This window comes from Vigna umbellata, chromosome 1, assembly GCF_029865625.1.
Source record: "Vigna umbellata cultivar VRB3 chromosome 1, Vumbellata_1.0, whole genome shotgun sequence".
In the NCBI taxonomy this organism is placed as follows: Eukaryota; Viridiplantae; Streptophyta; class Magnoliopsida; order Fabales; family Fabaceae; genus Vigna; species Vigna umbellata.
Window position 1 is genome coordinate 49,006,722 of NC_142165.1, and position 11,566 is coordinate 49,018,287.

The following is an 11,566-nucleotide window of genomic DNA, read 5'->3' on the forward strand; positions in this document are numbered from 1 at the left end:
GAAAACACCAGCAATGATTAACACTATTATTTATTTTGTTTATTGCGTACACACACTTTCCACTTTGCTGAAACCATATCTTATTTACTTATAGGTCACTAGTTGAGTATTGTATTATGAGTTTGTGACTTGGGCGGAATAGAAATTTTATTTCCAAGTCAACTTACTTCCCTCACCAAATCAATTTGGCATTTCTAATTGCAATTTCAAGTTTAAACTGAAAATAGAATATAAATTCTTAATTAAAGAACTCAAGTATCAAACTTGTTTATATCAGCTTCTATATACAATAATGTGATAACTTCGTACATCCATCTCAAAATAATTAACCTAATTATTTTACACAAATTAAGAACAATAAATGTTATTTAATGAAATGATTTTACTGAATTTTTTTACCTCATAAATACAAAACTTTTAGTCTCTGAAGGGAAACATTAGTTTAATTTATTTAAGAACAAATTGAAACAAATGAAAAACTAACGTTTAATTGAAAATTTATAATTTAACCCATTTTACAGATTAAAATTACAATCATTTAGGAATAATGAAGCATTAACTAACAAACTGCAAACCTAACCACCATTGACAATAGACAGATTCACCTTATAAGCCAAAAAGACTAACTATTACTCGTTGAAAATTACCAATTCTGAAAAATGGGGAATTGATCAATTGCATTCATTATGGGCATGGATTTGGAAACCTCGAATGTATCTTGTTAATTTCATCAATTACTTCAGATGTGAACTCGATTTTGCATGCATCTAGAACCTCCTGGAGTTGCCATGATCTAGTAGCCCCAAAAACAACACTAGCAACAAGTGGGTGTCGCAAAACAAAGGCTGCTCAAAACAAAAGAAGAGAGGATAAAATAGAAAAGAAAATCTGACACGCAACAAGCAAATAAAGTAATGCCCCAAAAGTTCATAACCTCAAACAGATAAACTCAAGGACCACAATCAATAGCATAGACAATGGGGGTTTGAAAAAGAAAATGACAAAGCATTAGTTAAATGTAAACGTGGATAAAACTTCATTATTCGTGGGCATGAATAATAACAACATCCAGCAATGCTAAGATACTACTAAATTAACCATTTTTTGGCATCCTTTTAAAGTAATAAGATAAAAGAAAACCCATTACATTCTTGTTTATTTAGAAGAAGCCAATGCATGGCATCAAACAATATCAAGAAGCGAGAACGCCAACTTCGAAGGCATGCGAGACTTGGAGATGTGAGTTATAATAAGATGAAGGCAACGATGAGAAAATAATGTTAAGGGGTCTACCAAATTTAGAGATAAGAGACAATATTATATGTGCAGGATGTGAGTATGGCAAAGCTCACGAGCTTCCTTATGAAGAGTCAAGATATAGGGAAAAAGCACCATTGGATTAGTGCATTCAGATGTTTTTGAACTTGTGAAACAACTTTCAATCACCAAAATTCGATATATGATAACATTTAGCGACAATTTCTCAAGATATGTGTGGATGAATTTTATTAAAGAAAAGTCAGAAGATGTCACAAAATTCAAAGAGTTTAAATAAGGAAAAGATTGAGAAGGAATTTGGACGTAACATTTGTTGTTTGTGTACTGATAATGGTGGAGAATTCACTTCAAAGGAATTTAAAGAGTATTTGCGTAGGTGTGGAATAAGGTGATAATGAATTGTCCATATACTCGGCAGCAAAACAAAGTAGTTGAAAGGAAGAATCGACATTTAGCATAATTTGTAGGAGCATGTTGCATGCTAAGAATGTGCCGCCTAAATTTTGGGCAGAATGTATAAAGACAGTTGCTTATGTTATTAATAGGCGGCTACCTCATGTTAGGGTTGACTTCATTTCACCATATGAGAAGGTACGAGGTGCAAATCCATCAGTGAGTTAGTTTCGAGTATTCGGATGTGTTTGCTATGTTTTTATACCAAGTCAACAATGTAGCAAATTTGATAAGAAGGCAATTCATTGTATATTTGCTGGCTATGATAGTCAACAAAAAGGATGGAGATGTTGTGACCCAACAACAGGATGTTATGTGTCCAAGAATGTAATATTTGATGAAGCATCCTCTTGGTGGTCTTCTCTAGCAATAATGTTACCAGATTCCAAGGAAATTGAAGAAAAGGTACAAGGGCAACTGAGGAACAACTAGAAACGAAGGAAGATTCCTCAACACGAGAAGAGACGGTAGTTGTTGATCAAGAAGGAGAAAGGTCACTAGATAAATGGAAAATCCCTTGGCAAACAAGAGTGCACACCGAGTCTTTAGAAGAGGAAAGACCAAGCCTAATAAAAAAAATCATAGCGCAAAAAGTCAACGAGAATTCGAAAGCCAAATCCAAAATATGCTATTGTGGCATTAATTGAAGATAATGGTGTTAAAGAGCCAAGTATAGATGAAGAAGCAGCTTAGTCTAAGGAATGGGTACAAGTTATGGAGGAGGAGCTAAAGGACTAAAACAAAATGAAACTTGGGAGTTAATAACAGCTTGTGGAAGTAAAACCCATCTCTAATAAATGGGTATACAAGGTGAATACTCGTCCAAATGGATTGTTGGGAAGGTACAAGGTTCGTTTAGTTGCTCAAGGTTTTTCACACAAGTATGAACTGGACTCCGATGGGAAATTTAGTCCAGCCGCAGAGATAACTACGATATGCACATTGTTAGCATTAACAGCTAGCAATTCTTGGAAGTTATGACAAATGAATGTCAAAAATGCATTTTTACATAATGAGTTAGATCGAGAAATATATATATATATATATATATATATATATATATATATATATATATATATATATATATATATATGGAACAACTCAAAGGGTTTGAGAGTAACATTCACCCAAGTTATGTGTGTAAGTTGAAAAAAGTATTTTAAGGATTAAAGCAAGCTCCAAGGGCATGGTATGAAAAATGGCCAAAGTTTTAGAACAAAGTGGATATGTAGTGGCATCAGCAGATTCAAGCTAGTTCACAAGAGAATGAGGTGGTAAGTTACCTATAGAGCTAGTTTATGTTGATGATCTCATTGTCACAAGAGATGATGTAGAATAAGTTCACTAGAAAAGATTTTCAAATGAAGGAGCTTGGAGACTTAAAGCACTTTCTAGAACTTGAAATTGAGAGAACTAATGACAAGATATTTTTGTGTCAACAAAAGTATGCTCAAGATTTATTAGAGAAATATGGTTTGTTGGATTGTAAACCATGTCAACTCAATTTGAAAACAATGTTAAATTGTGTTCAATTGAAGGAAAGGATTTAGAAGATAGCACCATGCATAGGAAGCTAGTAGGTAGCTTAATTTACCTTACACTAAGTCGGCTAGATATCATATCCAGTAGGTGTGATAAATCGATTCATGCAAAATCCTAAAAAGATGCATTTTGAAGCTGGGTGCCTAATTTGAGATATGTAAAAGGTACTATGGATAATGGAATATTATTCAAGAAAATTGTGAGTTGTGATGTGATAGGATATTGTTATATGTTTTCACTAGGATCAGGAATTGTGTCTTGGTGTAGCACAAGACAACCAACAATTTGTTTATCTAGTACAAAGGCAGAGTATAAAGCAGAAGCTATGGCAACTCAGTAATGTGCATGGTTGATGCAGTTGCTACAAGATTTACATCAACCAACAGATTATGCAATCAAATCATATTGTGATAATCAATCTGCAATTCATTTGGCAGAGAACCCTATCTTTCATGCCAGAACCAAGCATGTTGAAGTGCACTATCATTTCATTAGAGAACAAGTGTTACAAGGTGAAATCAAAATGAAGTATATCAACACTGAAGGTCAAGTTGCAGATGTTTTTACCAAAGGTCTAAGCAGTTCAAAATTTGAAGAGTTTAGAAAACAACTCGGTATGACAGCAAGGCCTATATTGAAGACAAAATAATCATTGAGGGGGAGTGTTAAGAATAGCAATGATTATTTCCACTATTTACCTCCATTTAAGGAGAAAATTTTATTTTGTCTTTATTATGTTTTTACCATATTTGTTTACGGTAAAAGTATATTTAGTTATAATATTTTTAGAAAGTTTAATTAGTATAAATACTTGTAATGTTTATGTAATACAATCACGTATAAAATACAAGAAGAAATATTTAAGGTGTTGGGCACCAAAATTCTCTCTCTTCCATTATTTGATATTCAACAACCCACCCCATATCACTCAATATTTAAGGTAAGGGAAGATTGGGAGGGGTGATTGCAGTTGCACATGAAGATATAGGAAAAGATTATCAAACCTATAGCCAAAGATACAGGATGAAGACCATATGTTTTTGCAGTATTAAGGTATTCCTGTAAAAGGGGAAACATATGAATATTGAAATTAAAATCAGTAAACAAAATAAATACTACGAAATTCAAAGAATTTTAAGACCTAAGGGGACATTCAAATATAAAGGTAAGTTAAAGTATTAGCATTGTAACAATGTTGAGGATAATCCACTTACCATGGTAGCTGCCTCTATAATTTTATTGGACAAATTGTATCTAGATTCACCTTCTGAATACTTCCCTGTGAATAATAATAATAGTATCAGTTGGATAAACTCATGCATACCATGTCACTTTTCACTTTCCTTCCTTCATGTTGGGAAGGAGGATACGAGATGAAAATGCTTGATAAAACAAAACGTGTCCCAAAAGATGTCAACTGACCTTTAAAAAGATTTAAACGAGCATCTGTTGGACCACCGCCCAGGGAGAAATATTTACCTGAAAGTATACCCATTGCCAGGGGACTGTAGGCTAACAAGCTAATACTGAAAAGAAAAATCAATTATTCAACAATGAGGCTTTCACTGAAAACAGGAAAACGATTTAAGGCTGACAAATGTAGCAAAAGTTATAAAATTTCAAGCATTAAGCTTTTATTGTCCCATCCATCTGAATGAAATGGAATTTTAACACTATGCTTGTATTAAAGCTGATTTATATAACATAAATCTTCTAGTTAATGTTTAACTCATTATGCCATCTTGTTAATCTTCTAGTTAATTCTAGTTAATGTTTAACTCACAACATTTTATATATTTTTCACAAGCTTCTTTAAAGAAGCCCAAATACGATGTTAGAACTTTTATTTTAATAATTGTTATGAACCAACCATCATATAAATTATTGTTGGTTGAAGAAACACAAATTATTTGTACGAAACATGTCCCCCTCTGATACCTTAACCTTTGAGCTTGAAGTGTGGACAATGTACTAGTCCACCTTGTAATGAAATTTTACTTTTATCTAAAAGAATATGGTCAAATATCAAACTCTAAACCACTAAGTCATAGAAGGCTATATGTTTTCATATTAAACGATAAGATTAAATACCTCTCCTGATGGCAGCATTCAGCCATTGCAGAATCAAAAGTTCTACAAAGAAGGCTATATGAATTCTGTCACTAAACAGAAGAAAATTAGTGTCAGGAATACATTTTGCTCCTACGAATTGTTGTATTGAGGATGAGACTTCCATGACGAAAAAAAAAATACAGCAGGAGTTGAACGATCGTAAGTAACCAAACCTGCAGAGATACTATCTTCAGGTGTGAAGCATATTTTTCAGCAACCTGAATAAACTTCATCAAGCCATAAGGTGTTTCATTACTGAGACCAATGTATCTGATCTGCAATTGCGTTCATTTTCATACTCACGGACAACGATTCAGGAATCACAATAGTGACAAGTTGACAATTGAAACTATTTAACAATACCACTTGCCTTCCCAGCTTTCACAGCTGTGCTGAGAGCTTCAAGTTGTTCATCTATACCAACTGAAGCATATTGTCGGACTGGGTCATACTCGGTTTCTCCAAACATTGGAACATAGCTACAATGATTGGTGTAACATTTCAAGAGTTAAGATCCATATATTCATTGGGCAGAAAATGAGAAAGCCTACCAACATGAAATATTCAAAAACAATTTAAACAAACGCCTATATACTTAAACTAACAAAACATACAAACCGATCAGGCCAATGAATTTGATAAAGGTCGATATAATCCATCTGCATCCGCAACAAACTGCACAAACCCAGTTGCATAAGCTATCAGCGTTTATTACTAGACAGAGAATCAAAAGATGCAAAACTTAATATTATCTTATATATCTTCGAAACAGCACCCCTCCTCCCCCCTTCCACCCGGACCCACATATTTCTCACGAGTGTATATTATGAGCCTCAGCAATCTAAATCTCCAGATCATTTTTTTTCTTTCTTATTTGACAGTCCAGCTGAAACTAAACAAGTTAAACGAAAAAGCTTCTATAAAAGTTAAGTGCATGAGTTAATTTTAACCTATGAAAGAAAATCAATTCATTTTAGCTTTGTTAATTTTTAACTTTTCTTTATGGAACAAAAAGACCTAAAAGAGTGTCTATTGGTATTATTTATCCACCATTTACTTATAAACAAGAGACAGTCATTAGGATCGTGACTGTAAGCACTATTACCTTGACTCTGCATATACGATACAAAAATGACTCTGTAGAGAAAGAGTTAAGAGATCAACTAACCTACTATCAATAGCTTCAATAATATTAGCGGCGTCCAAACATTTAGGACCACCTCTAATCCAAGTCATCTGCCCCGATGGTCCAGCAACCTGTTCTTGCGACAACAAACATGAATTAATATGTCACATAACAACTTCAGCAAAACAAATTGTAAAACACCGAGTTTAGTTTCTGGAATTGCAAGCCAATGCCACATTAGTCCTTCAATCAATCAAAAAAAAAAAGAAAAGTCCTTGAATGTTTAAATAAATAAAAGTTAATCCAAAATTCAAAAACCGAGTAACTTTTATATAATTCGGCACGAATAAAACAGTAAGTTTTAGGGCATTATTAGTGATGTTCAGAGTTTTATATAGACTTGATTATACATTTTATTACAAATTTCACCGTTCTAGGTCCGATTTTCAAAATGTGTAATGGAGTGAAATATATTGTGAAAAAGAAAGTTAAAGAAAATTACACAGCACCAATTTGAATACTAATCTAATCGCGCATTCAATTTTAGGAACTACGATGGCTTTTGATGGCGAACAAAAAAGAGACATCAACATGCATAGCGAAGGAGAGAGAAGAACGGAACCTTAGTGGCAATAACGACACTATCCCTGGGGATATTCCGGTGAGCAATCCAACGGCCGAGATACTCCTCGCTCCTGCCGCACGTACGACGACGCTGAGGCACGGGATACATTTCGGCGGAGTCGAAGAAATTGATGCCGGCATGGAAGGCTTGGTCGAGAAGGCGAAAGGATTCGCCCAGCGTGTTCTGCTCCCCAAAAGTCATGGTTCCTAAGCAGAGCCGTGAAACGGTGAGATTGGGAGCGAGGTTGAAGAGAGGAACACCACACATTGCCTTCAATTACAGAATCAGATGGTTAACGGAATTTATCGTGAACGGTTGAGGAAGAAGATGAAGAGTGAGATGATTGAGTTACCTGTGTGAGTGAATGTAGCACAAACGAAAGTGCAAACAAAATCGATGGATGGATAATGTGATAGCTATTCAGCCATTTCAAGCACAATTCAAAATAAAGGATTAAATATATTAATAATTAATTAATCTAACTCCTATTTAATTTTTATTTTAATGTTATTTAATATATCCTACCATTGGATCTTTTATTAAAAAACTACAGTGATATTTATTAAAGTAAAAAAAATATAAATATTATTTTCCAAAACTAATTTTAATATCTTCAAAACTTAAACATATGTATAAATTTAAAATACAAATAACTAAATATATCATATTATATCTTCGTAATAGTCTAAATTATGCCACATTTCTGTTGTGGAAAACGAAATTATACAATATTATCCTTTTGTGGTCGTGAACAAAAAAATATATATATCATTATTAAAGCTATTCAAAATATTCATCAGCGACTATAGCAAATAATTAAGACAAATTAAATAAATATACATTTTATTTTTCATTCTTAATCATTTTCATCGTCGGAAGTTTTAATTTAATAGAGACAAGCCTGAATAAATAAAAAAAACTTGCAAGCCAGAATAGAAAAGGAGGAATTTTTAACTATCAAACAATTCTTACATGCCATCCTTCTTTGATTTGTATTCAAGGTACTTTGTCAGAATTTCATCAACACAGTTGGTGAACGAGGAAGTTTTACAAGCTACAGGGACCAACAAAAGAAAACATTATGGAATGATTCACGCATTAAAATGGACTATGATATTTTGCTTTTTGTCTAGGGCCAACTGTTTCATTACATTCTCTTCTTCTCTTCTGTATGTTTCATTAATCCATTCGTCCCAACGGTTGAAAATACCCATGATAATGATTCTTTGTAACCTTTTGCATGTAATAATAATAATCTATAGCAAATACTTATGGTCAAAAATATGAAGATGATTCTCTTCAAAATTAATAGATTAAACAAAATCCTTCCAACAAATACCTCGTAATCTACTTCCATTGCCATTTAAAATGAGAGCTTCACTCGAAAATTTTGCAAGTACTAACTCTGATTCTCACTTGATGCTTTTTTTCTTAAGCAGTTTTGAGTCACACCATGTACAAAATAAAAATTACAATGTTTTATAATCACACCTTAGCAGCGGCGAAGTTTCCCTTTGTTTCGAAAACCGTAAATATAAAATTCGAAAAGGAAAGAACAAGGAACACTGGAAAAATAAATAAAGAGAACCGTTGAAAAATAAAATTGAAGGAGAAGGTAAGGGGAGAGGTGAACGGTGCGTTGGCTTCGTAGACGCCCTAATTATTGGTTGCAAGATTCATTACTTTTTTTAGTTTTCCCTTTTATTTATTCTTTTTGACATTTTATTCCCAAAGCTTTTTAACAGAATCTAACTTAATCTTTCTGCTAACTTTAGTTCATCATTTGTAGATCTTCCATTATGGTTTGGTAATTCTGATGTGCTGAATTTTTTATCTAATTCACAATGTAAAGTTTTAATGGGTGATGTAAATTAATTGGAGTTAATTTTCAAACCTATTCAACTCAATTAGTGGGTTGGATTCCAATTCATGTATCTAATTAAAATTAAGCTGCATAATAAAATTTTGAATGTTAAACAAGATAAATTTATTTCTTGTAAAAGAGACGATTAGTTTTTAAAAATAAAAAATTAACATAACAAATTTAAGGAATAGTATTTTAAATTGAGAGGAGAATTAGATTTTTCACTATATTATGTTTATTATTATTTGAATAATTTTTATTATTATTATTATTTATTACTATTACTATTATTATGTTAATTATAATTTAATATGTATTAATATATTTAAGATAGGTTATACACTTTTATTTAAGTTTAAAACATTTTATAGTCAACTATAGGAGTATTGGAAGTTGATAAAGTTGTTAAAAGAGGTTATGGGTGGTCTAAAAGTTCTAATTGTGTAGTTTTTAGTGTTGTAGAATTGTGAAGTCTAGTTAGGTGAGCATAATTGGCTAGTTGGGCGACCTAACTCACTTAACTTAAGGAGTTTAATGTTTTGACTCTAGGTGGGCGAGCACAATTGGCTATGTGTATGGTTTTAAAGGATATATTGGTTTGTTGTACGATTTATGGAAATGTGAAGAATTTATGCTTAAATGGAAATAAAATTATGTCTATGATTATGTATATGATTACGTATGATATATGATGAAGATGATGAGTATGTGATTGATCAAGTGAAATGTTTTAACGTGGGTTTTGTTATGATACATAAAGTTGTGTGTGTATGTATTTTTATTGAATGGAAAGTTATGTAAATGAGTTCCAAGGAACTTCTTGGTGATGGTTTTCAAGTATTTAGTATGGATGGTCGGAGTTAAACTAAGGTTTATCCTGACATTCTAATGATTATTCATGTTTAATTAAAGAGTAATAAATCATGTTGTGACATGGGGCTTATCTCTAATTGGCAAAGGGCGTTTAAAGGACCAACCTTGTGTGGTAGCTTGGGGTAGTCTTGTTGTTCCACCACACAGGTGCAAGAACATCTGTAACTCGACATTCCATACAATATCTGGATAGACAGTCTAGGTCATTGCATGTTAAGATGTTTGGGTTAATGTATGTTATATAAATGATTTATGTATGCTATGTTATAAATGTTATATGACTTGTCTTGTATCTAACTTATCATTGCTTTTGTGTTGTCTGTCACTGTGTATGTTTCTATTTTGTGATGATCACTTTGGTGGGAGGTTATGGAGGGGATATCTCTTTGGTCGTTTCAGTGTGAAGAAGAAAATAAAACATTTATATAGATAGGTTCGTTCTTCAAATGTATAATCTCCTTTACTAGAATTTTTTTGTAAATTTTAACTATGACTACTACAATGGCTGGTAATACCAACAAACATATTATGTCGATAACTAACAAATTCTGTCAATAATCTGCATTTATCGATGGATTAGCGACGACCAATAATCTATTGGTAATACAGGTGTCGGTAATCATTACCAATGGATATTAATTGTCGATAATTACCGAAAGATTGTTCACTAGTAATTAGAGAATGATTTATCCACCAATAATTACCGAAGAATATATCCTTAGGTAATTAATGAAAAATTTGTCCATTAGTAATTACCAAATGATATATCCTTCGATAATTAGCGAATAATATATCCTCCATCTACCCAACAATTAAGTAAATGATTGATCTTAATAGAATATATTAAATACAGTTAGTGCAAAATTATTAAATGTTTCACTTATATGTTGTATTTATAGAGCCTTAAATGGTCTTAATAAGAATGTAATAGTAACCTAAATAACCTCATTTATCATGATAATCATCTCATTATTTTTTAACGTTGCTTATATCTATCGGTCAGGTGGTTGGGTACCGATGTACCGTCACATGCTTATCAGTAGTAAACGGTATTTGCTAAAATTAACATATTTCATATGTTAAGGGGAAAAAGTATGGTGAAATGTTTTTTAGAAATGAAATTAAAGGTTTAAACCCTTTAGTTGTTCAAATTTATGTGGGTTTTTTCCATTTTGATCTCATTCTTATTAGAATCCCCAATTGAGTCCTTAAAAGTGCTAACTTGTATCAATGGAGCACCTGCCGTTAAATTTATTTAACGGGGTTAAGTTTGTGCACACGTTGACGTGGCAAGTTTTTGCCACATCACTCATGCTATGTCAGAGTCATCTTTTCCAACAGCACAAACCTAATTACCCTAGCGATCGCAACCACTGCAAAGCCTTTAGTCTCGTCGGCCGTCACCACCTTGCTACGCTGCAACCGTGAAGCCATCGTGAGAATGCAAGTATCGCCTTCGCTGCACCGCCACCTTCTTCACGCATCCACCATCTCACGCCTCAATGTTGAAGGACTTTAGTGGTCTACGATGGTAACCCATGACGCCACATTCGTCACTGTGAGGCCACCGGGATCGCCATTTCCAGCTGCGGAGGAACAAAAACGCCAGCCAAGGTGGCACCGAAGGCGCCATCGCAATCTCGTCGAGGTGGTACGCCACCACCACTCCTCTGACCCTAAGCGACACCACGTC

At 33.2% G+C, this 11,566-nt stretch overlaps 1 protein-coding gene across 1 annotated transcript; it reads right to left on the minus strand.

Annotated features, from left to right (window-relative positions):
• Window positions 1-462: 462 nt before the first annotated feature.
• LOC148205585 (uncharacterized) lies at window positions 463-7,554 on the minus strand. Its single transcript, XM_088103556.1, has 11 exons — window positions 7,489-7,554; window positions 7,134-7,406; window positions 6,554-6,642; window positions 6,004-6,060; window positions 5,756-5,864; window positions 5,559-5,660; window positions 5,365-5,429; window positions 4,696-4,799; window positions 4,488-4,552; window positions 4,278-4,332; window positions 463-845 (listed from the first exon to the last, which is right to left on the minus strand). Exons 2-11 carry the CDS (start codon window positions 7,401-7,403, stop codon window positions 685-687), a joined length of 1,077 nt encoding a protein of 358 aa, XP_087959682.1. The 5' UTR covers window positions 7,404-7,406; window positions 7,489-7,554; the 3' UTR covers window positions 463-684.
• Between the last annotated feature and the right edge of the window lie 4,012 nt (window positions 7,555-11,566).

Bases quoted from the DNA above. Each gene is read 5' to 3' on its own strand.
- LOC148205585 (XM_088103556.1), bottom strand. From the start codon at position 7,403: ATGTGTGGTGTTCCTCTCTTCAACCTCGCTCCCAATCTCACCGTTTCA. The intron at 5,661-5,755 runs GCAAGTGGTATT...ACGCAATTGCAG, and splicing joins CAGCTGTGAAAGCTGGGAAG to ATCAGATACATTGGTCTCAG. The intron at 4,333-4,487 runs GTAAGTGGATTA...CCCCTTTTACAG, and splicing joins TTATAGAGGCAGCTACCATG to GAATACCTTAATACTGCAAA.